This window comes from Lethenteron reissneri, chromosome 53, assembly GCF_015708825.2.
Source record: "Lethenteron reissneri isolate LAM-NWPU_2019-01 chromosome 53, ASM1570882v1, whole genome shotgun sequence".
NCBI lineage: Eukaryota > Metazoa > Chordata > Hyperoartia > Petromyzontiformes > Petromyzontidae > Lethenteron > Lethenteron reissneri.
Genome location: NC_083831.1, coordinates 7128271 through 7153598, shown reverse-complemented (window position 1 = coordinate 7153598; position 25328 = coordinate 7128271). Strand labels below are relative to the sequence as shown.

At 49.8% G+C, this 25328-nt stretch overlaps 2 protein-coding genes across 3 annotated transcripts in view; one reads left to right on the top strand and one right to left on the bottom strand.

Annotated features, from left to right (window-relative positions):
* EDARADD (EDAR associated via death domain) overlaps nucleotides 1–25328 on the top strand; it is a 44195-nt gene that overhangs the window by 6261 nt on the left and 12606 nt on the right.
* LOC133356300 (uncharacterized) lies at nucleotides 1966–21307 on the bottom strand. Of its 2 annotated transcripts, none has more exons than XM_061573741.1 (5): nucleotides 21008–21307; nucleotides 14731–15122; nucleotides 13227–13605; nucleotides 12223–12942; nucleotides 1966–2285 (listed from the first exon to the last, which is right to left on the bottom strand). In XM_061573741.1, exons 2-5 carry the CDS (start codon nucleotides 15028–15030, stop codon nucleotides 2233–2235), a joined length of 1452 nt encoding a protein of 483 aa, XP_061429725.1. In that variant the 5' UTR covers nucleotides 15031–15122; nucleotides 21008–21307; the 3' UTR covers nucleotides 1966–2232. The 2 variants fall into 2 exon arrangements, with proteins under 2 accessions (XP_061429725.1, XP_061429726.1); XM_061573742.1 differs by having other exon boundaries at nucleotides 12223–12939.

Genomic DNA, 25328 nt, shown 5'->3' with positions numbered 1-25328 from the left:
GCTCTGCACGTCTGCCCCGCCTGTCTCTCTGCCTTTGTTCATTAAGCCTCGGATAGGCCGATATGAACCGGTGCCAATGCCTGCAAACTAAAGTATCAACTCTGGCTCTTCGTGCACACGGACAATAAACATGTCAACAACATACAATATCTGCACAGTCGAGCAAATGGGCAGTGATCATCACCGTCGGTGGCCCTCCGTCAATGTTGTCAATTCCACGTTACCATGCTGTGGGCGGGGCAAGTATATCCATTGGGCAAACACAAATGTCGAGTGGTACTGCATATTTACGACTAAATTGAGCCGAGAATGTCTGTGTGTCCCGCGCGTGACGTCACTTCACAGCGGCCAGACCCCCTAATTAATAATCATGAGCAGGTGACGTCACTCCATGTCGAACAGCCCCCCTCATTAATAATCATGAAGAGGTGACGTCTTCCAAATGGACACCCCCCCATTAAGAATAATTAGTGGCTGACGTCACTCCACATTGGGGGGGTGGCGAGGCGCCTCCTCCTCCCTCCTCGGCGTCAACTCCCAACCCTCACGACACGTGGTCTCCGTAACGCTGTTGAGACATCAAAGTAAAAAGGACGTCACGATCAACAAGCGATTATAACCTTAAAATGAAATAGGTCTGTGTCACCGCGGCCTTACAAATTGCACACGAATTGATGCAATGAATATATCACGTGGCGGTCTGCCTTTCGCTTGCAAGTTTCAGATTTACGGCAATACACCCATCCTTGGACGGGCAAGAGGCGAGTGTACAATATTAATGTGGGCCTGTCTCCCCGACAGACCTGGTCTTCACCTGAGGACGGTTGCTTGCGTTGTGGCCGAAACGTCGTGAGAATTATTTAATAGTTTTATTTTTATTATTTGATTACTTCCCTTCTACGTGACTTTACCGAAAGAACCAAGAAGATGAATCCCTGCAGTCACGAAAGCTTTAAATCAAAATATAACAGACGCTGTCTCCCCGACAGACCTGGTCTTCACCTGAGGACGGCTGCTTGCGTTGTGGCCGAAACGTCGTGAGAATTATTTTATAGTTTTATTTTTATTATTTGATTACTTCCCTTCTACGTGACTTTACCGAAAGAACCAAGAAGATGTGAGCCTTCTCTCAACCGCCTCGGGCTGCAATGCTCGCGCACACGAGCACCTGGTACCAGCGTGTGAAGAGCAGCGCTGGGAGAGACAAAGGCGGCTGGGCATGCATGCGGATGGAGTTCTGCCCGCTCCATCCGCCTCGTGCTTGTGGAGGCATCCTTAATAGGTGCTCACCACCCACAAGTGTACCCGTTTGACGCAAGGCCGTAGCCATGGAGTCAACATTGGGAGGGATAAAATCTTTCAGAAAAAAAATCTAAATTTTAAAACGAATTTCCTGCCTAAAATATAAAAAAAATCCACTAACACAGGATGCACTTTTTATTTATGTTTTACAATAATGTCTAATAGTGTATTGTATTACACTGCTCTGTTTTTTTCTTTTTTACATTTTCTCGTTTCATTGTATGTAATGGCAACAGATTAGGGATTCATAAAGTACAACCATAACCACAAGCATATAAACAGAAATCTATTTTATAGCAATATATTGGGGGGGGGGACATTTTGAACATATTTGAATATTGGGGTCTCCCTCAATATATATTATAATTACGGCACTTTTGTCTCCGCATATATTGCGTCAATGCAACACGATACAGCCCACTTGATGGGCAACATTTTTGCCTAAAGTTGAATGGGTTTAGTTCACGTTGTACCCCCCCCCCCCCCGCTACCTGAACCACTAAATACGCTCTCACGCGCCCCACGTGTTCAGCTCCATCAGCCTGTCCAAGGTGCGTTACCTACCACTCACTCTCCCGCACAGCACCCCCAACGAGACTGTACTGTCTGTGTGGGTGTCTGTGTCCACGTGTGTGTGTGTGTGTACAACGAGCAGAGCGCCGGGTGGCTAAAGCACAGCAAGTTGGCACAGTAGGTGGCACAGGTGGTGCATCAGCCAGTCATCTCGGTCATCTCGGTCAGTCGACCCGTGGCACCTGCTGGGTCTGCCCCGTGACCTCCTGCCAGCGGGCGTTCGACACTTCACGTGGCCTCAAGGTGCACATGGCCTGGCACAAGCGTCGTGGTGACGTCACCGCCACTTAGTGGCGAATGGTTGTTGTTGTGTGTACGTGTGGCTATGGTTGAGTGTCCGCCTGTGGTGTATGCCCATTACGGTGTCGCATCTGCGTGGGTGTTTGCGTCACCTTGTTTCCAGCGCCAATCTACTCGGACACAAACATACCACCAGTAAGCGAACACCACCACGGATGTATGTGTCTGATTAGCAATGTGTTTCTTGGTTTACGTACATACACTTCTGTGATTGTCTGCATGATGAATGTGTGTCTGCATGTCTCTGCATGCATCATTTGCCTTGTGCGTTGCGTCTGTCTTTGTCTGCGTGATGCATCTGTGTCTGCATGCGTCTGTACGTCTGTACGTCTGTCTGCATGTATTTGTGTGGCTATGTATGTGCATGTATCAGTGTGGCTATGTATGTCTGTCATGCATGATGTATGTCTGTCATGCATGATGTACCTATGTTTGTGTGTCCGCACGCGCCTCAACTGTCTGTCTGCGCTACGAACCTGGCGACCCGAGTTCGATTCCCACACACGGCCAACACCAGTGTGACGATTATCTGAACCGGTCGTGGGCCTCCCCTAGATCGACTCGGCCTCAAATGAGAACCTGGTGCTGTGCGTAAAAACATCGCCACTGGGGAGACAAAGGCGGCCGGGCGTGGTGCTGGCCACCCACCCTCTCGTGTGCCGTTCTGGCCTTCATAGGTGCTCGCTAACACCACTTGCCCCAACAGTCTATTGAGGCTATACGGTTTTTTTTGTCTTTGTGTGTGCATGCTCTGTGTATCTGCATGCATCTGTATGCCTGTCTGCATGTATCAGTGTGGCTGTGTATGCCTGTCTGCATGTATCTGTGTGGTTGTGCTAGTCTGCATGTCTGCATGTATCAGTGTGGCTGTGTATGCCTGTCTGCATGTATCAGTGTGGCTGTGTATGCCTGTCTGCATGTATCAGTGTGGCTGTGTATGCCTGTCTGCATGTATCAGTATGGCTGTGTATGCCTGTCTGCATGTATCTGTGTGGTTGTGCTAGTCTGCATGTCTGCATGTATCAGTGTGGCTGTGTATGCCTGTCTGCATGTATCAGTGTGGCTGTGTATGCCTGTCTGCATGTATCTGTGTGGTTGTGCTAGTCTGCATGTCTGCATGTATCAGTGTGGCTGTGTATGCCTGTCTGCATGTATCTGTGTGGTTGTGCTAGTCTGCATGTCTGCATGTATCAGTGTGGCTGTGTATGCCTGTCTGCATGCATGCGAGATGTAACCAAGGCTCACGTGTCCGCATGCACGTCAACCGTCTGTCTGCATGTGTCCGTGTTGTTCGCTCTCTGTGTATCTGCACGCGTCTGCGTGCCTGTCTGAGTCTGTGTGGTGGCCGTGGCTGCTGGTGTGACTCGGGGTCTCTGCACAAGCCGCCGTGCTACAGCTGTAACGCATTGAAAATCACAAACCGTACCCACAGTGGCGCAATTAATAACGATGCTATTTATATCTCTCGGTCCCTGCACGACACACTGGCTGTGCCAGCAACAAAAAAGGCAAGAGTATGGATTGCGCGGACTGCAGGGTAAAACTGGGCAGGGCAGGGAAATGCGGCACGGTAGGGGAAGCAAGGAGCAGGGAAGAGAAGGGGCAAGAGAGGCAAAGGGGGCACGCCGAGACAAGAGTTAGGGGCGGGCAGCCGCGTGGGTTTTCGCGGTTGTGCTGTTCCGGTATCTCCGATGTGGGGGGGAGCGTACCGTCGCTTGGCTTCTTGGCACGACGCCGTCCGACGTTTCGCTCCACGTGCTGGGAGATTTAATCGGCAAAGAATTCGACCGTTTAGGGATGCATCGAAATCCAGCTCCCAGCACGCGGAGCGAAACGCCGGACATCGCGCAAAACGACACGTGCGGCACGAGCCCGACCACAGCACACCGGGGGCAAGGGCGGGTAGGGGTGGCCGGGCCAGGATAGGCAGAGAAGGGTGGAGAGGGTGGACAGGGTGGAGAGGGTGGACAGGGCAGGTAGAGAGGGTGGACAGGGTGGAGAGGGTGGGCATGGCAGGGTGGACAGGGTGGAGAGGGTGGACAGGGCAGGTAGAGAGGGTGGACAGGGTGGAGAGGGTGGGCAGGGCAGAATGGAGAAGGTGGACAGGGCAGGGTAGAGAGGGTGGACAGGGCAGGTAGAGAGGGTGGACAGGGCAGGTAGAGAGGATGGACAGGGTGGAGAGGGTGGGCAGGGCAGAATGGAGAAGGTGGACAGGGCAGGGTAGAGAGGGTGGACAGGGTGGAGAGGGTGGGCAGGGCAGAATGGAGAAGGTGGACAGGGCAAGGTAGAGAGGGTGGACAGGGCAGGTAGAGAGGGTGGACAGGGCAGGTAGAGAGGGTGGACAGGGTGGAGAAGGTGGGCAAGGCAGAGTGGAGGGGGTGGACAGGGCAGGGTGGAGAGGGTGGGCAGGGCAGGGCGAAGCAGGGGAGGGTACATCCAGTCAACTTAACAACAAACAGAGGTCTGCATTGCATGTTCGAACGCTCTCAGACTCATCCAGACCACCATCTCAAAAAGAACTGAATGCGTTTTATCGTTCAGAACCACCAACTCAGAGGGTTGAGAAAATGTGGCCGTCCCAGTAACGGGCAGCGATGAAACAGAGATGACAACTGCGGACCGGTTTCATCATCGTGAGGACGCATCAGTAAGCGCGGTGCAGTCAATGCTCGCCGCTTCCATCTGCCTCTGGGAACCTTTGCCCCCCTTTGATCTTGGATACGAGATAAGACTTCGAGGCTCCAGGGACATCCTTTCAGATTTCGTTGGTGACCTTGGCCTGGAAGGATGTTGCCTCGTTCCAAAGCCTTCGAGGACCTGGATCGCGATCCAAACTCGGTCCCGCGAACTTTTATTTTTAAATTTTCGTAGCGCGAATGTTTATACCAGCAATTCTAAATGCTGACCGATTCCTAATTTTTTTTTTAATAAACAATTTATGCCGTGGTTTTGCGAACCACTTCTGGCACTTTCAGCAAAATGTTGAGAAACTCTTATCAGACCGAAACGGTGAGTGCAAGCTGGAAATAGGCAATACTAAAATAGGGGGTAATGTCAGGGCAGCATAGATTTGGGCAGAGCGGTGCATGGTCGCCTCGGACAGGGGCAGGCAGACCCAAGCAGGGCAGGCAAGAACGCCACTGAAAAACAGCCACGTGAACTGATGATCTATGCTAACTGATGATCCAGATTAACTGCTGATCCAGCACTCAGTGATTCAGTCAAGTTTGCCTTTTCATTTGATGTTTCTACCACCCATCGGCGGAGTTTGACTTCGATATTTTTTGGGGGGGAGGGTGAGAGACATGGGTTCGCTTGGTCCCTCTCGCTATGAATCGCGGGTGCAGTTAATGAATAATTATTTTTTACTAAGATATTAATAGTAAACTACTGAAAATAAATTAATAAATGGGTCCAGTTTGGGAGTGGTGTCGCCCCGCCCTCCCCACCGCATGCCCCCGCTGCAACCCCCACCCATGCTCCTACCCATGGATATTTACCCTTGAACTTCACTCATTCATACCTCCACCGCCTTACCAGACTGAACGATTGGTCTCATCCACACGGTGTTCAACCACCACCAAACACCCGCAGGTCACAGCACTTCTCACTGCCGCGCTCATTCCCTCGTTCTGCTCAACATTTTGGAATCCCGCTCCCATCATCTCTGCACCCCCGCCCAGCAACGAGAAACCTTTTCATCTTCTTGGTTCTTTCGGTAAAGTCACGTAGAAGGGAAGTAATAAAATAATAAAATAAAACATAATAAAATAATTCTCACGACGTTTCGGCCACAACGCAAGCAGCCGCGTTGTGGCCGAAACGTCGTGAGAATTATTTTATTATGTTTTATTTTTATTATGTATTATTTCCCTTCGACATGACTTTACCAAAAGAACCAAGAAGATGAATCCCTGCAGTCACGAAAGCTTTAAATCGAAAGAGAAACCTTTTCTTAATTAAAGCAACGGTGCCGTTTGTTACTGGCCGCGTGGCACTTGGGGGACCTGTGCTCAGCCAGCTACGAAAGAAAACTGCCCCCTGGCACCCCGCACCCCCCCCCATGCCACCCCCCCCATGCCACCCCCCCCCCCCCATGCCACCCCCCCCCCCCCCATGCCACCCCATGCCCCCCCCATGACACCCCCCCATGCCACCCCCCCCATGCCACCCCATGCCCCCCCCATGCCACCCCCCCCATGCCACCCCATGCCCCCCCCATGACACCCCCCATGCCACCCCGCCCCGCCCCCCCCCCCCGTGGCTTTGAACCCCACTGCAATGCGTACGATCCTCTAGGCACTGCCGCGTTACACAACAAGAGCCATCGCTCACCCACCTCCTGCACAGACGCTGCCAGACACACACACGCTCGCACGCGTTCGCACTGGCACGCACACAGCCACGAAGCCAATAGCGATGCCCCCTCCCTCCTCCTCCTCATCGGTGCCGGATGAAGCGATTGCGGGGCCCGGAGCTTATGCCTCTTTTTCTCCCAAAAAAACCGTCACGGCATCTTTAACGTCCACTGCGAAGCAGACGGTGCGTTTTGATTTCTATGCTTAGGAGCCGTCCAAAAATGACGTCACGCGATTTTGGACGATTTTTGACCCCCCCCCCCCCTCGTCACACGGCGTCACAAAAAGTCAGACCCCCCCCCCAAATATGACGTCACAAAGCTCTGCCACCCCCCCCCCAAAAATAAAACATTCTTCAAATCGCTTTAAACTATTGTCATTGTAGTGCGTATTTAATGTGGCGCTGCACTCTGATGTTGCAGGAGAAAACTTTATTAAAAAGTCTATTTAATTAAGTAGAACGTTTAGTCTATATTTATTTAAAGTTGCGCATTTTGATGTGACGTCACATTTCTCAACCCCCCCCCCCTCGTCACACATCGTCACAAATGTCTGAACCCCCCCAAGGTGCGTGACGTCATTTATGGACGGCCCCTTAACACATCAACAGCAGCATTAAAACAATTTAAATTTTATTTTACCAGGTAAGGCCCCACTGCGCTATGTAGCTCTTTTTCAGATGCGACCTGGCCACAAATGATAACTCAACTAAGTGGCTTATCAAGTGGAAAGAACAGTCGCCAAATACTCTCAACACACGTTTATAGAAAAGGCGGAGGACCAGGTGAGGTAGTTAACATCTCCTAGCCATTATGATGATGATGAGAGAGAGAGAGACACGCAGACTCCAAATATACAGAAGCAGGCATTGTCAGGGTCGGGATCGAACCCACGACCTCCTGTATACCTGGCGAGGTAGTCAACATCTCCTAGCCACCGTGATGATGATGAGAGAGAGAGACACGCAAATTCCAAATATACAGCAGCAGGCATTGTCAGGGTCGGGATCGAACCCACGACCTCTTGTATACCTAGCGAAGTAGTCAACATCTCTTAGCCACCGTGATGATGATGAGAGAGAGAGACACGCAAACTCCAAATATACAGCAGCAGGCATTGTCAGGGTCGGGATCGAACCCCCGACCTCTTGTATACCTGGCGAAGTAGTCAACATCTCCTAGCCACCGTGATGATGATGAGAGAGAGAGAGATACGCAAACTCCAAATATACAGCAGCAGGCATTGTCAGGGTCGGGATCGAACCCATAACCTCCTGTATACCTGGCGAGGTAGTCAACATCTCCTAGCCACCGTGATGATGATGAGAGAGAGAGACACGCAAACTCCAAATATACAGCAGCAGGTGCCAGGGTCGGGATGGAAACCACGACCTCCTGTAAACTAGGCGAGGTAGTTAAACATCTCGTGACCCCCCTATTAACCAGGGCGGCCACGGGGTCCAAACCACGAACCTATATAACAAGAGAGAAACGTCGCGGTGACCACTCAAAAGCACCTCGCTGCCCCACAAAATCAAATCCATAAACTGTCACTATTCCAGCTCACGATTCAATCCAAGAATCAATAATTGGTTTGCCATTGCAGAGCGTGTAGCATCTCTTGTGGCTGCAGGGTTTCCATGAACTCGGCACGTACAGGACGACATATGTAAATCGTAAAATAAATTAACCCGTAAAAACTAAAATTTTCACTATAAATCCTTTATATGCGTGGCGGCTAGAGTCTTCTCGTCCTCTGGCTTGAGATGGCTGCCACCTATGGGTCAGATGATTGCCTGCCACCATTAAGCAATTGGTAATTAAATATTTTAAAAAAATTCCTAAAATGTTCAAAATAAATTGTCACGCACAACGAGTCTGTGTGCAAAATGTCAGCTCGATTGGATCACGGGAAGTGGGTTAAAAAACGACCGAAAGATTTGCACGGTCGTAAGCACGCAAGCAAGCAAGCAAGTGAACTTAACATAAAGGATTTAAGAATCAATCATTACCCGCCCGGTAAAATGCGAGTGTGGCGCGTGAAAGAATCGATGTCAACCAGTTGCCGTTCCGAGACATCTGCAAGTTGCAGGGTGGTTCCCATTTGCCGCTGAATCTCGGATCGTGCAAGCGGCTCATGGTTCATCTTATTTAGAGAGGTGTAGCCTCCATTGTTTTTAAAGACGTTGTGCTCACCGCAGAGAACTGTAACGACACGACCGCCACTCTCGGATAGCTGGAGCCGAATTCTGCACACACTCTCCCGCATTGCCTTGTGGGAGCCTCGGTACCGATGAAGTTAAATGCATTTTTTTTCCAGTTCCGTTCCGATGACATACACATGCTCCAAATATGCACGTACGTCATTGGAATGGAATCGTAAGATAAAATTTAAGTGTGGCGATCCTTCTGAAAAAGAATCGCGAGGCTCGGCGAGGCTTTCCCGGGTAAACAAAACGCAAAGTGAGTTCGCAGAAACACTCAATCACACTAATGCCCTTAAAAGGAAATGCACATAGTGGGTGACGTTTCGGACAATGGCCCATAGAAAGGCCAGTGAGGTGATGGTTTCAGTGTGATCTCCCACACACACACACACATTTCGTACGGTTCTGTTCATGTGGCTAAATTCCAGCTCTGAGAATAAAATAAATTGGTTTGACTGTCACACTAAAAGCAGTTTAACACGGAGGCTTTCGTGACCAATATCATCCATAATACAGTTTTTTTTTGGGTTAGATCACGTAAAAAGAAATATACACGAAGAACATTACTCTAATCTCAGTAATATGCATCTGTTTGGCACGGTGGGTGGAAAAGTGTTGCCCTTTACCGAGTGGATTAAAGGTCACGGGGCGGGATTTCAGAGGTAGCTCTACGTATCCGCTTCCGTAGGCCATTCTCTAGCACGAGGGCTTGCACCGCCCTGCGAGACATCCAAATGCATTCTTCCGTTTCATGACGCAGGGGAGAAAAACAATACAAAATGTGCTTTGAAAGGAATCGATGTTAATCAATGGGGGGTCGTTAACACGCCAGTTTTCCATACAGCCCTGCCAACACGGTCTTCGACTTACATTTGAACTCGCGTCGGGGCAGATGCTACATTGGGATTTTTTCCCGGTTTGCTGTAGTCCTGCAGACTCGCTGTTTGGCTGGCCTCTGGACCGCGCAGAAAACACGACCGCGTTCGAGAGCGACCGCGTCGCGATTGCTGGCGTTTTACGAAAGCCTGAACACCACGTGTACGGAGTTTTATCATCATCACTATCATCATCGCCGTCACTAACATCCTAAACTTCACCACCACCACGACCACCACCAGTCAGCCGACATACATAGGGTGCTTAAAAAAATGTATTCAAAAAAGTAAAAAAAGAAAATTTAAGTTTTCAAAAAAATGTTAACTATTATAATGGAAAAAAAACGGATAATACACTGTGTACATGATTAGAAATGTAATGTTAATAGCTTCAAAAAGTCAAAGGGTCTCCACTTGTTGGCCATCGTTGTCAACACGTGCCTGGAATCTTCTCCAGGTGGTCTCCAGAGCCAGGAGGTGGCACATTTATTGTGGCGTCGTTGCAAATTCTCAGAAGCGTTAACATTTTTTGAAGCACCATGTATGATCAATATACTGGTAGGAACCTCCTGGTTACACCAGCCCACAGGGGATTATTGTGTCCGTCCGTCCGTCGTGCAGGGAGGACCTGGGTGGGGAGAGGAGGGAGGGGCTGGGTGGAGAGGGGAGGGTGGGGAGGGGCTGGGTGGGGAGGGGAGGGTGGGGAGGGGCTGGCTGGGGAGGGTGGGGCTGGGTGGGGGGTGGGAGGGGTAGGGGTGGGGGTGGGTGGGGAGGGGCTGGTCACCCCGTGGTGCCGTAATAAACTCAACGTTTAACCTATACACGCCGGCTTGTGCCCGCCCACAGTCGGCATATTTGCGGAATACACCACGCCGCCGTTGACCCTGGCCATTGACCGAGCAACACAACGTTCCTACCAGCTCCCTCCGCAGGAATGTGTTATATAGTCTTTCGCCATTTTTTATCATCAGTCAATGCCTATCGTCATTATTATCATCACTAATACAGTATGTATAAGTGAGTGGATGGAAATTACATTTAGTTCAACAGCGAATGGGCCAATTAAACATAGTGTAATATGACAAGGTATAGTCAATAAGCATATTAGTTGCTGCGGCGCCATATTATTAACATTCCTTCCCTTTATTAATTCTAACCTTATTCCCTCCCTTTGATACTGCTAATCCTGCATAATGCACGGACATAGTGACTTTAAACCCCTCGCCAAACCTCCTACGCATTTCACAAGTAGTACTAATCGCATATCTGCATTTCCCATAAATATGCTAAATTCCTCTTGATATGCAAATTATTGTCAAGACGCTCTTCGCCCCTCCATCCGAGCTTAAATAGTCGCTCCAAGCCTGGGGCTTGTCATTCAGACTCTGCCTTCTCGACAGACCTGTTCTCCACCTGAAGATGGCTGCTTGCGTTGTGGCCGAAACGTCGTGAGAATTATTTTATTATGTTTTATTTGTATTATTTTATTATTTCCCTTCTACGTGACTTTAGCGAAAGAACAACGAAGATTTTTGGGGTTATTTTAAAGGCGAAATACCCCACCCCATAATATTGCACATAAATGCGAGTACATGGATAATAACGTGTGTTATACCCTGTGGTTTCTATGTTATCAGCACAGTGCAGTCAAATATATCGTTACATCATTCGATGCTACGTCTTCTCCAAACCGCAAAGACCTGCACGGTGATGTATGGCTAAATAACCCCCACGGTCTGCACAGCATGGGGAGGTGCTCATCCAGCAGTGGATTGACAAAAGAATCGTGTGTGTGTGTGTGTGCATAAGTACATCATCATCACACTTGGGAATGAAAGCAATGTGACGCATGACATCAATTCCTGTAATAGGCAAATGTACGATTCACCACTCAAATACTTAGCGGGATTCAGGTCTGTGCAGTTAACAGCACCACCCACTCACTCACCTACCCGCCTACCATTCCACTCCCTCAATCACACACTGACATGTCTACCCACTCACTCACTCACCTACTCAATTATTCAACCACCCAATCACTCGCCCGCCCACCCACCCACCTACCTACCAACCCACTGACCCATCACTCACCCATTCACACATCAACCCATTCACTGACTCACTTACTCACCCACCTACTAATCCGCTCACCCCATCACTCAACCTTTCAAACCCACTCAGCCACCCACTCACCTGGTTACCCACCATCCCACCTATTAACCTCCTCACTCAACCACTTCCTGCCCCAATCACCCACTTACCAACCTACCCACCCATTCACTCACCCATTCAAACATCAACCTATTCACTCACTCACTCATTTACTCACCCACCTACTAATCCACTCACCCCATTGCTCACCTATCGAACCCACTCAGCCACCCACTCACCTGGTCACCCACCATCCCACCTACAGTATTAACCTCCTCACTCAACCACTTCTCGCCCCACTCACCCACCTACCAAGCCACCCATCAACCCACTCTACCAACTCCTCCTCACCTGCCCACCGCCTCACTCCCACCCACCCACCAATGAACCCACTCACTCCCCCAGCCCTCAACCCACTCACCCTCTACCTCGCCGCCCACCACCCCGCAGTAGTTACCTGCTCGTCGGCCCATCCCCGCGGCCAGCACGGCGGGCAGGCACAGCAGCGAGGGGAAACCGCCCAGCCACAGGAGGCCCAGCAGGGCCACGTGCGTGGGGGCCACGCGCGCCGTCAGCCGGGGGGGCGCCGTCGCCACCACGCCCCTCGCGCCGCATCCACCCTTCCCCGCGGCGTCCCCCCGCCTGGCCCTCACCCGCCCGGCGGCCCTGCCGGCCCCGTCCAGGGGGAACGCCGGCAGGCCGCGCGACGAGGGCCACGCCGCCGGCAGCGTGTGCCTGCGCGCCCAGGGCCCGCCGGCGCCGAACCGGCGGGCCGAGCCCCGACAGCCTCGGTCGTCTTCGCCGTCGTACGAAGAGGAGGAGGATGACGAGGAGCCGTCGAGGACCAGCTCGCTGTCGAGCTCCTCCTCGCGTTCCGCGCGCAGGAGGCTGTAGCCGGCGGGGGCCAGCGCCGACGTCGCGGACGGCGCCGGCGGTGGAGACGACGGCCCGCGAGCTGCGGGATCGTCCGAGGAGGTCACCGAGGAGGTCACCGAGGCGGTCACCGAGGAGGGCGGCTCGGAGGAGCGCGGGGCGCGCAGCAGCGTCGGGGAGGCGAGCAGCGCGGCGCCGTCGTCGGGACGCCACGAGTCGCGCACGGAGCGCGCCAGGTGCAGCGAGCGCAGCGCGCGCGACCCCCCCACGCGCCCGGGGTGGGCCTCCCCGCCACCATCACCTGCTGGCGGCGGCAGCAGCAGCAGTAGCAGCAGCAGGAGGAGTGGTAACAATAGCGGTAGCAAAGATGAGAATGTTGAATCAATGCTGCATACCTGCATTGACATGAATTTGAAAACATTTGACAAATACAAATAGAACAAACAGTAAAGTATGCAGAGGAGAGATACATGCTTAGAACACATGGATCAGAGAACAAACGAAAATTAGACATTGTTTGGGAAAGTAATAGGGCTTTGGCATTATAATCTGGAGAACACGGTAACGCGCGGGGTAAGGCAAGCTCACCTGTCTGGCGCCGCGCGGCGCTTTGCTCCATCGCCAGGCTGCACGGCCGCTTGACCTGCGGGCAGCAGGTGACCCCTGCCGCCACCACCACCGCCGTGGTTCCGCGACCCCTCTCCACAAGCTCCCTTTCACCGCCCTCGCCCGCCAGGCAACCGCTCGGTTCCATCTCCGACTTGTCCAGCCGCCCTCCGGCACCGGCAGCCAGCGCCGGACGGAGGCCACCATCGCCGTCACCACCGTCTCCTACTCCTCGGGTTGTTACCGCGACGGTCGATGGTGCAGGGTCGACGGGGAAAGGACAGCCGCTCCCGCCGGCCTGTGACTTCACGCGTTCCACCACCGCGATCGACGCTCGGCGCGGCTTGAGAATCGCGCTCGCCTGCGGGTAGGGGTCGCCGCGATGTCATTTCTCACGACACGATACGAGATGAAATTTCGTGACGATTATCGCGATGTCAGTTTCCCGTAACTGTGTAATCGTACTCCACCATTTTTATCGTCTTGTTTTTTGTGCTTTGGTGCAGTTCGTGTACGAATAAAAATTGCTTTTAAAGTTATTTGACGACAGTTCACTCAACGTTAGCCTGCCGTATGTCTTCTCATCATTGCAACTTTACAATCTACAACACTTATACTGCACATGCTTTCAGAAAATTGCGTCATCATATCATCTCCATGCCGTCAATTACTCCATAAAACGTATTTCAAAGCACTCATGTAGTTGGAATTGGGGGTGCACCTTATAATCTGGTAGGTTTGTGTTACGTGTATGACCAGAATTGTATACTGTAACTATATTGGCACAGGACACAAGATTAGGGTGCATCTTACTTTCTAAGATCATCTTATCATCCAGAAAACAGTGTCTTGCTGTGGATTTCACACCTGATGATGATTGCTTGTGTTGCAGTCGAAACGTCGTGAGAATTATTGTTTTACATTTATATTATTTTATTATTTCCCTTCTACGTGACTTTACCGAAAGAGCCAAGAATATAGTGTCTATTTAGTTTTACTTTATTTCCCATCGTGCAATATTTATGATCATTAGCTCATAAATATTGTCAGCAAATTAAATAAATGGGTACAGGAGCAGCCCTAGGAATTGCTTGCTCACTCCACTCCAGGCAGAGGGCCCTCCGCTATCGGGAGTCCCCGAGACTCTTATTGACGATTTTATTTAGCCAGACGTCCTGAAGGAGTTCAAATAAAGTATTTAAGAAGCATTTAATGCTCCTACGGTCCCGTCATGCCGAATTGTAACTCTCTCGGAGTTTCTGTTCCCCCCCCCCCGACCCACCAATGTCGATTGGCGTATTGTACCGGGCTCGTGTTTTGTTGCAAAAAATAAAAATAAACCCATACATACAACAACAACAACAAACATTTAATTCGCCACGTTAATCACCATATGAGGATATCACGCAAAAACGGACGACGCAATTACCAGTGGATCTCATATTGTGCGACGTATCCGAGCATCGCGACACCACCGCGAGCCTACCTGCGAGGGAGACTCGGCGTCAGACGACGGCGACTCAACGCCCGAGTCCGTGCTCAGGAAGCGCGGCAGGGGCCGTCGCTCGGCCGGACGGGCCCACGGCCCCTCGGGCGTCGTGACGAGGCCGCCGCCACCATCGCCGCCAACGCCGTCGGCGCCCACCAGGATCACGCCCAGGTCAGGGGATGAATCCGAAGGGGAGTTTGGACTGTCCTGCTGCTGCTGCTGCTGCTGCTTTGCCACCAGGGAATGCGGCTGTAAGGAGACGGGGAATGTGGCTGCTGGCGACGACGCCATGTCCATTGTGGCAGCGGTGGTGGTCGACAATCGGAGGTCCGGTTTGTTGCGACTCAGTTGCAGATCGACAAATGCTTCCTTGTAAAGGGGGAGAAGCCCTGGAATGACAACGAAATGCAGGACATTGTGCGTATTCCTCTCCTTTAGCGACAGTGGTGTAACCCAATGAACACTCTTTGGTTTTTTTGGTAAAGTCACGTTGGTAAAAAATATAATAAAATAAAATAAATGAAAACAACTCATCTTCTTGGTTCTTTCGGTAAAGTCACGTAGAAGGGAAAAAAAACATTATAACATAATAATATAATACTATAATGAAAAAGTATAATAATATAATAAATGATTTTTATTACTTTTTTATTATTTCCCTTCTACGTGACTTTACCGAAAGAACCAAGAAGATGAATCCCTGCAGTCACGAAAGCTTTAAATCGAAAACAACTCAATTAAATCACGACGTTTCGGAGGCAACACAAGCTTCTTCTGTCTTCAGGTGGAACCGTCACAGCCAAAATCACTTACGTGACTTTACCGAAAAAACCAAAGAGTATGAATCCTTGCAGTCACGAAAGCTTCAAATCTAGAACCCAATGCATGTCGGAGGGGCACGTGCGCTAGGCTACCAAGGGGAGAAAAATTGGATAGAGGGCCCAATTTAACTTCTTACATCAGAGCCCATGCAAACCGCACTACTGCGCCACCGGATGGTGGTCCAGAGCGAGCACACTTCCACATTCCTATGTCAAGGACCAGTATATTCATCGGACAATCACTGTTGACTAACTACTTATGTATGTTTTGTCCTTGTCCAATTCATTTTTCAAAATTGTGCAATTGGCATCGTTAACGAGATGAGGTTTCTATTTGGAACCGTCACAGAGCAGTGCAACCCGGCGTGTTGGAAAACGGGCCACAGAAGAAGACATCACATCACCGAACTGTGATATCTCACGGAACAAGAAGTTGTTCGTGATATCTCCAATTCCCAATGTTTTATTCACAGGGCGGCGCTCTGTTGGACATAACCTGCCACACAGAGAAATCTTTTCCCATGAGAGTCAAACTGATATTATATTTTTCAGAGCCGGAATTTAGCAACATGAATTTAAACCCCAAATTTAGTTACAGGGTTTTTGTGTGTGTGTGTACAATCACTGGAGACCAGACTGAGACCATCATCTCACTGTAATTAAGAAACTTGGACTCAATCCCAGAATCACGGTGGTGCTGGATCAGTGCCCTGATCCTAAGCCACCCAACGACCTCAACACTTATACTATCGACAATGTAGATATGATGGGTCGATTGACATCTCAACCTCAATACGAATTCGCCAGATAGTGATAGCCAGATTCTCAACCACGGTGCAAACAGGCTGGCAACAAATACACATACCAGTGACAACCACGTACCCCCAAAGCCGACACATCTGTTGTGCATGCCAGTCACCCATCCAAGATCTATACAGGCTCAACCCTGCTTAGTTTCAAACAGATCCGACGAAATCAGACACATTCAGGGTGATTTTGTATGAGGCTACGTTGTGAGCGGCAAAGGGCAGAAAAAGCGATTGTCGCACTGTGCTCCCCAATCTTCCAAACTGCGCTCACCAGCACGGCGAAGCACGGCCAATAAAGCCCACAACCCGCACGGCGTGATCCAGCAGTGGAGTGACATCAGAGGATGTACAAATACATATAACATTGGTTTAAGACCATAAGTGTACAAATGATATCTTACCTCTGTCTCTTCGGTCCGTCGATGATTTCCTGTTGCGATTCTCATATACAAGCTGTTGTACACATCTGTCGAGAGTGTATGTGGACGATTCACGGACACATTTGAATTTCTAAGAGAACGAGTTCAATTGAATACGAGATGATAACAGCGGCTTGAGCCGAGCATCATCGCGCTTTCATCACCGAATGAATTTCTCTCCCCCCCCCCCCAAAAAAAATCTAACACTGCAGATAGCTTAATAATTCATCAGTTGTGAAAAAATACACCCACATGGAACTCGAGGCTGTGACAAACACGCAAGAGTCGGCCTGCAGTTACCAGCACGCTTTATTTTTTTGTTTATGAAAGGGTCGGTCCATTATTGCGGCTCAGTGAAATTCGGAAGGCTGTCACGCTACCACTCTCAGCGTGGCGGATTTTTGAAGGGTCCATTATTGTGGGTCAATGAGCCTCAGGACCTTTTCCTGGAAATGTGGGGAAGGAAGTTAAGGTTTGTATTCTTGAGTGATAAAAGCCTTGAGAGGGGAGTGCATAACCCCCCCATTGTGAACGTAAAATTCTCAGAGTGTTCTTAAAGATGTTCAAATTAACGGGAAGTCACCGAATGACTTCAATGGATGGAAGTTGATGATGGCTGTGTCCGAGCACTGAATCCAGTCACCTGTGATTACTCAAGAGTAACGGAGCTGATGGTTTTGGACTGGTCACCAATGACTGAACAAAAACATAATATAATTTGGCTTCTTAAAAAAAATCATACAGGGATAACATACAATACAGTGAGGATTCATAGAGTTTAAATGCCACACCACCTGTCCAAATGCCCCATAGAACAGTGAGATATGGGCAACGTACGGTGCGAAAAAAGTTCAACATAGATACATACATACACCCAGAACATGTACATCCTTTTTTGTCAATCCACTGCTGGATGAGGGCCACCCCATGTCGTGCGGGTTCAGGGGGTTATATAACCACACCTCACCATGCTGGTCAGTGCAGGTTGGTGAAGGAGCAGCAAGGAGGAACAGAGGTGTGGAAGCATAGAAGTACAGTAAAACAATCGATTATGTTGCATTGCCCTCTGATGCCCATCACTGCCCATCACCTCCTGGAAAGTGGCACACGTGGGAGCAGGGGTCAGACTTCCCCCCCCCCCCCCCAACGATTTTAACGTTATCCCATTAGTCGAATAATAATCAAACCGATGGGTGTAATCAATTAAACTACTTATATAATCGGATAGCTCGACTGAACTATATTTCTTTAGGCCAAATGTATAAGGATATTATGTGGCCGACAAGTGGCAAACCACTCAATCTTTAAACTATTTAAACTAAAACTACTTTTTTGTGGCCACTGAGCTACATAGCTCTTTTTCAGAAGGGACCTGGCCACAAATGATAACTTAAGGAAGTTGAGTTGTCATTTGTTGTCCATATCGCAACGAAGTTGAGTTATTATTATCGAGTTATAATTATAGCAGCCAAATACTATGAACGTACGTTGATTTTAAATGTGGAGGGGAAAACCGGAGGACCCGGAGGACAATCCAAACGACCACGGGGAGCGAGAGAGACACACAAACTCCAAATATACAGCAGCAGGCGTCAAGGTAGGGATCGAACCCACGACCTCCTGCATACCAGGTGAGGTAGTCAACATCTCCTAGCCACCGTGATTATGATGAGAGAGAGAGACACGCAAACTCCAAATATACAGCAGGCGTCAAGGTAGGGATCGAACCCACGACCTCCTGCATACCAGGCGAGGTAGTTACCATATCCTAGCTATTGTGATGATGATGAGAAAGACACGCAAACTCCAAATATACAGGTGTCAGGGTCGGGATCGATCCCGCGACCTCCTGCATACCAGGCGAGGTAGTTAACATCTCCTAGCCACCGTGATGATGAGAGACACGCAAACTCCAAATATACAGCAGGCATCAGGGTTGGGATCGAACCCACGAACTCCTTCATACCAGACGAGGTAGTTAACAAATCCTAGTCACCTCGAACCCACGACCTCCTGCACTACCAGGCGAGGTAGTTAACATCTCCTAGCCACCTCGAACCCACGACCTCCTGCACACCAGGCGAGGTAGTTAACATCTCCTAGCCACCTCGAACCCACGACCTCCTGCATACCAGCCGAGGTAGTTAACATCTCCTAGCCACCTCGAACCCACGACCGCCTGCATACCAGGCGAGGTAGTTAACATCTCCTAGTCACCTCGAACCCACGACCTCCTGCATACCCGGCGAGGTAGTTCACATCTCCTAGCCACTTTAAACCCACGACCTCCTGCCTACCAGGCGAGGTAGTTAACATCTCCTAGCCACTTTAAACCCACGACCTCCTGCATACCAGGCGAGGTAGTTAACATCTCCTAGCCACTTTAAACCCACGACCTCCTGCACACCAGGCGAGGTAGTTAACATCTCCTAGCCACCTCGAACCCACGACCTCCTGCACACCAGGCGAGGTAGTTAACATCTCCTAGCCACCTCGAACCCACGACCTCCTGTACACCAGCCGAGGTAGTTAACATCTCCTAGCCACTTTAAACCCACGACCTCCTGCACACCAGGCGAGGTAGTTAACATCTCCTAGCCACCTCGAACCCACGACCTCCTGCCTACCAGGCGAGGTAGTTAACATCTCCTAGCCACCTCGAACCCACGACCTCCTGCACACCAGCCGAGGTAGTTAACATCTCCTAGCCACTTTAAACCCACGACCTCCTGCACACCAGGCGAGGTAGTTAACATCTCCTAGCCACCTCGAACCCACGACCTCCTGTACACCAGCCGAGGTAGTTAACATCTCCTAGCCACTTTAAACCCACGACCTCCTGCACACCAGGCGAGGTAGTTAACATCTCCTAGCCACCTTGAACCCACGACCTCCTGCCTACCAGGCGAGGTAGTTAACATCTCCTAGCCACCTCGAACCCACGACCTCCTGCACACCAGCCGAGGTAGTTAACATCTCCTAGCCACCTCGAACCCACGACCTCCTGCACACCAGGCGAGGTAGTTAACATCTCCTAGCCATCTCGAACCCACAACCTCCTGCACACCAGCCGAGGCAGTTAACATCTCATCGCCACCTCGAACCCACGACCTCCTGTCTACCAGCCGAGGTAGTTAACATCTCATAGCCACCTCGAACCCACGACCTCCTGCACACCAGCCGAGGTAGTTAACATCTCCTAGCCACCTCGAACCCACGACCTCCTGCACACCAGGCGAGGTAGTTAACATCTCCAAGCCACCTCGAACCCACGACCTCCTGCACACCAGGCGAGGTAGTTAACATCTCATAGCCACCTCGAACCCACGACCTCCTGCACACCAGCCGAGGCAGTTAACATCTCATAGCCACCTCGAACCCACGACCTCCTGCACACCAGCCGAGGTAGTTAACATCTCCTAGCCACCTCGAACCCACGACCTCCTGCACACCAGGCGAGGTAGTTAACATCTCCAAGCCACCTCGAACCCACGACCTCCTGCACACCAGGCGAGGTAGTTAACATCTCCAAGCCACCTCGAACCCACGACCTCCTGCACACCAGGCGAGGTAGTTAACATCTCATAGCCATCACGGTAGCTGGACTCTACTATAGAAATTTCTGTAGGCCAAATGTGTAAGTGTATCGGGTGGCCCACAAGTGGCAAACCACTCAATATTTGGACGGCGTGAATTAGGAGATGCTTGTTGTTGTTGAGAGAGAGAGGGCCACCGTAAATGAACTATTCCTGGGGTTTAATCATAATCTTCTCGTTCTCGTTGGTTTGGTTGATGCGATGGATTATGTTTGTCCAACGACTTTGAACCCATCAAAAAATACAACGTTTATAGAAAATGATCAAGACGTTACTGCATGGTTCTGTCACTCAAAATACTGCAATAGTTAATTAATCACAGCGTTCGTTTACTATTAATATTATCCGAGGCAGTTAACTGCTTATCGCAAACACCTTAGCTGTACTATTTGATCATTTTTTTAAACTTTATGGTCTTTTACAGGCAATGTCAAATATAAAACGTTTTGATTCGGAGTAACATACAGATTGCAATATTAATAACGCAATGAAGAGAGACACATTGCAAAAGGCATAGCCCATTTCTGTCAATGAAACTCAATTAACCACGGATTATAAATGAACTCCGCAGAGTGTGACACGCAAGTTGTACACGTTATTTAAAAAAAAAATGTGTTGTTGTTGTTTACCTCGGGAGCTCGTAAATCCAATGTGTTGAGAGTCCGTAGAAGTAGGCCGAGTCCCCGGCCTGGCCTAGCGAGCCCTACCGGAGCCCTGCGCTCTTTGCCGGGCAGAGCCACCCTCGCCGCGGCTTCTTACTCCACGGACTCTTTTTTTTTTTTTTAAAACGTCGTAAAATTAAAACAAATATATTATCTCGCTATAGACAGCGAAATAATAATGTTAACATTATAATGCCGGTGTTTTGATGCTCTTTATGATATTGCTTGTTGAATGTTTGGTGTAAAATCGCGGCCACTTGCATTTGACGGCCGGCGATGCCGTGTCAGCTGCGTCCCCACTCGGCATTGCACGTAAATTTATACTTCATCATAATTAAGTTAAATTGCAGCTCTCTAAGTAAATTGTTGAACATTCACCGTGGTATTTAAGAGTAGTATTCACTCGCAACCCCCCCTCTCTCCGCCGCCCACGTTATAAAGCGCTATATCTTAGTCAATCATCATCAGGGTGGATAAAATTGGTACCAGTTTGTGAGAATGCAACTCTGGAACCGCTGGAGAGGCAGCAGCTGCCAATTGTTATTGCATTAGACTGGGTCCCGTCACGGGAATGTGGAATTTCCACCACTTCATGTAAAGTCAACTGTTGATGATGCCCTTTAATAGCAAAAGGGTGAAACGCTGTAAGCGCAGCCCTGCATTCGAAGCTCCAACGGGGGTATTTGGCCTACTCTTCCACAGTGGGTCAGACACTTGGCCTACTCTTCCACGCCGGCCAGTCGGCTTTTTAGTGACGGTATTTATTAAGCACCCACCTTTTCCCATTCACCACATTGCCTTTTCGGCTGTTGTAATATTGAAGATTTTTTTTTTTACCGAATTCTAATGACAGGAATCTTATTCTTGGTTCTTTCGGTAAAGTCACGTAGAAGGGAAATAATAAAATAATATTAATATAAAACAATAACAATTCTCACGACGTTTCGACTGCAACACAAGCAATCATCATCAGGTGTGAAATCCACAGCAAGAAATCCACAAAGAAATTTTCTTTCTGTGGATTTCACACCTGATGATGATTGCTTGTGTTGCAGTCGAAACGTCGTGAGAATTGTTATTGTTTTATATAAATATTATTTTATTATTTCCCTTCTACGTGACATTACCGAAAGAACCAAGAATATGAATCCCTGCAGTCACGAAAGCTTTAAATCGAAAGGAATATTCTTGTTATTTTTGATTTACAACATCTGGCCTAGAGCAAGTCCTCATTGCATACTGTGTCAACCCACACTGTTTATCCCCTATTCTTGTACAGGCAAATTGAGTTTTCAGGTCCTTCTTCTTCCTAGCGTTGTTCCCGCTGTGGCGCAGGGTCCGCTTTTCGGCATTGTCTTCTCCATTTGGCTCGGTCCAGGGCATCTTCAGGGGATGCGTTGACCGTCTTCATGTCTTCTGGCTTGTGATGGGGCTTTGTAGGGTGCACGTTGAGATGTATAAGGGCACGGGGTGACCAATATGATCTTAATTGGTCGGTAACAAGGTAGGGGCACTCATAAAGGGTTGACAACGATGTAATTGAGTCTCAAAACCCCTCTTTTTCAAGAGGGCCCTGCTTACATTTGGATGTTTGGCCAATTCCACAACTTGGTGCTGTGGTTTGAAGCTTTCGTGACTGCAGGAATCTTTGATTCTTTCGGTAAAGTCACGTAGGTAGACATAAAATAAGACTTCAGCATTTTATTGCTGTGATTGTCCCACCTGATGAGGATTGCTTGTGTTGCGATCGAAACGTCGTGATTTGTTTTGTTTTATTTCTACCTACGTGACTTTACCGAAAGAACAAAAAAGTTTGGTGTTGTGGCTTTGCATGAGAGGACACCAGAGTGCATGGCACAGCCCTTTTGCCAATCCACTGCTGGATGAGGGCCTCACCACGCCGTGCGGAAAGTGGGGGGGTTATTTGACCATATTTCACCACGATCCTCACCGTGGGTTGGTCAAAGGCGGCGGTCATTCTAAATGACAGACTCATCGATGCCGGGCTCCTTGGGCGATCGTTTGCCAAACCTTTGGGATCACGTTTCGATTTAAAGCTTTCGTGACTGCAGGGATTCATCTTCTTGGTTCTTTCGGTAAAGTCACGTAGAAGGGAAGTAATAAAATAATAAAAATAAAACATAATAAAATATTTCGATTTAAAGCTTCTTTCGTGACTGCAGGGATTCATCTTCTTGGTTCTTTCGGTAAAGTCATCACGTAGAAGGGAAATAATAAAATAATAAAAATAAAACATTATAAAATAATTCTCACGACGTTTCGGCCACAACGCAAGCAGCCGTCCTCGGGTGAAGAATAGGTCTGTCGGGAAGACAGCGTCTGAATGAAACACCCCAGGCTTGGAGCGTATATTTAAGCTGGGTTGGAGGGGGAAGAGCGCCTTGACAACATAATTTGCATATCAAGCGGAATTTAGCATATTTATGGGAAATGCAGATATGGGATTAGTACTACTTGTGAAATGCGTAGGAAGTGGCAGGGGGGTTTCAAAGTCAAATAATGCCCGTGCATTATGCAGGATTAGCAGCATCAAAGGGAGGGGTATAGGGGATCACATCGTTAAATACGCTCATCAAGCCGGGGAAATGCTCTTTTGGGACCCCTTGTGATTCACTGAGTATAACTAAACCTTGTAGAGTCTGACCACTAGCACCTCTGGGAAGCTTGGCGCTCGGTGTTAATTAACAATGCCTTTGTGTGTTGATGATAAGACCTCGTCTCCATCTCGTCTCCATCTGTGGGGAGCGGTAGTGTCGTAGCGGTGAGCGCTACGCTGCGCTACGAACCCGACAACACCAGTGGCGATTATTTGAACCGGTCCTGGGCCTCCCCTAGGTCGACTCGGCCTCAAATGCGTACCTGGTGCGGTGTGTAAACATCGCTACTTGGAAGACAAAGGCGGTCGGGCGTGGTGCTGGCCACCCACCCCCTCGTGTACCCTTCCGGCCTTCTTAGGTGCTCGCTAACAGCACTTGCCCCAACAGTCTGTTACAGGCTATACGGGGGATCTTTGTCTCCATCTCGACTCCAATCTGTTGGCCTTACACCAAGGGCTGGCAACAAAAATTATGAAAGGAGGCAATTTTTCTCGAAATTCGGTAAGAAACTCAATTTGTGAATAGAATACGAGACCAGCGGTGTTTCTAAATAACGCCGCAGATTGACGACCCCTGCCTTCCACCGATTGAACTTGTACTCCCAGGTAAGATGGTCACCGCCTAATGCCCAAACACAGAACAGCTGCACCAGGTGGCCATCTCACCTGGGGGGTCAGGCTCCACGAGGTCACTACAAAAAGCAGTTGTAAAGAAATTAGCTTTTAATCTAGATTTAAAAGTGCATAGCTCCAGTGGCTTCCCAATATTCACGGCGATCGCTACATCTCAAGAGCTACCCAGGCTCATTTCCCGCTGAGCTTTCGAGACCCGACGAGGGCCGGGTCACATGGGCCGCGTCGGTCTCTTCGCGCGAACACATTTCACAACGAGCAACCAACCGCGTGACTTCTGTAGTTCTCGTAGCCGGCCATTCACGTGGGCGTCCCAGTGGCGACACGGCACACATAACGCGGCCACAAGCGATTGAAATGCACACACGGAGAAAATGCAATGGTGAGCTGCTTTTATTCTGGCAGAATACAGCAGTGGAGCAGTGGCGCCGCGTAGATTGTGTGTGCCGAGCGATGAACTCGACCACCCGAGTTAAGATTCCCGGCCACGGCAGAGGTCGCAAACGGGTTTTGATTCCTTACCCGTACCCGGCCACACCAGGGTTGCAAATGGGTACCCGTACCCGGCCGGGTACGGGTAGCCGTTCCCTACCCGTACCCTACCCGAAATGAGTGACAAACGGTGACTCACCAGTGACTCACGGCCTACCCGTACCCGTACCCGGCCGCACCAGGGTCGCAAACGGCTACCCGTACCCGTACCTGGCCGGGTACGGGTAGCCGGGTATCGGGTAGGGTACAGGTATCGGGTACCCGGTTGCGACCTCTGGGCCACGGTGAGCGTCGGTGGCGAGCAATGCCTCAAACGGTCCTGGACACCGCCACCACCCCCTCCACTTCATGAAACCACACCGAGCGGCATGGTGAAGTACGGTCAAACAACCTCCCGTTCAAGTCTTGCACACGCGAGCTGTTTCTCCAGTGGCAGAAGTGAGTCTCGTATCAGCCCTGTTTGATCCACTGCTGGATGAAGGGACTCCCCCCCGCATTGTCGCAATCCAATTTGCAGAACTGCTCTCAGTGCTCTGTATCCAGGGT

What these genes read in the sequence shown, in the direction of transcription:
- LOC133356300 (XM_061573741.1), bottom strand. Translation starts at nt 15,030, where the DNA reads ATGGACATGGCGTCGTCGCCAGCAGCCACATTCCCCGTCTCCTTACAG. An exon ending in ACGCCGAGTCTCCCTCGCAG is followed by an intron (nt 13,606 to 14,730) that starts GTAGGCTCGCGG and finishes CCCTACCCGCAG; the next exon opens with GCGAGCGCGATTCTCAAGCC. An exon ending in CGCCGCGCGGCGCCAGACAG is followed by an intron (nt 12,943 to 13,226) that starts GTGAGCTTGCCT and finishes TGCCGCCGCCAG; the next exon opens with CAGGTGATGGTGGCGGGGAG.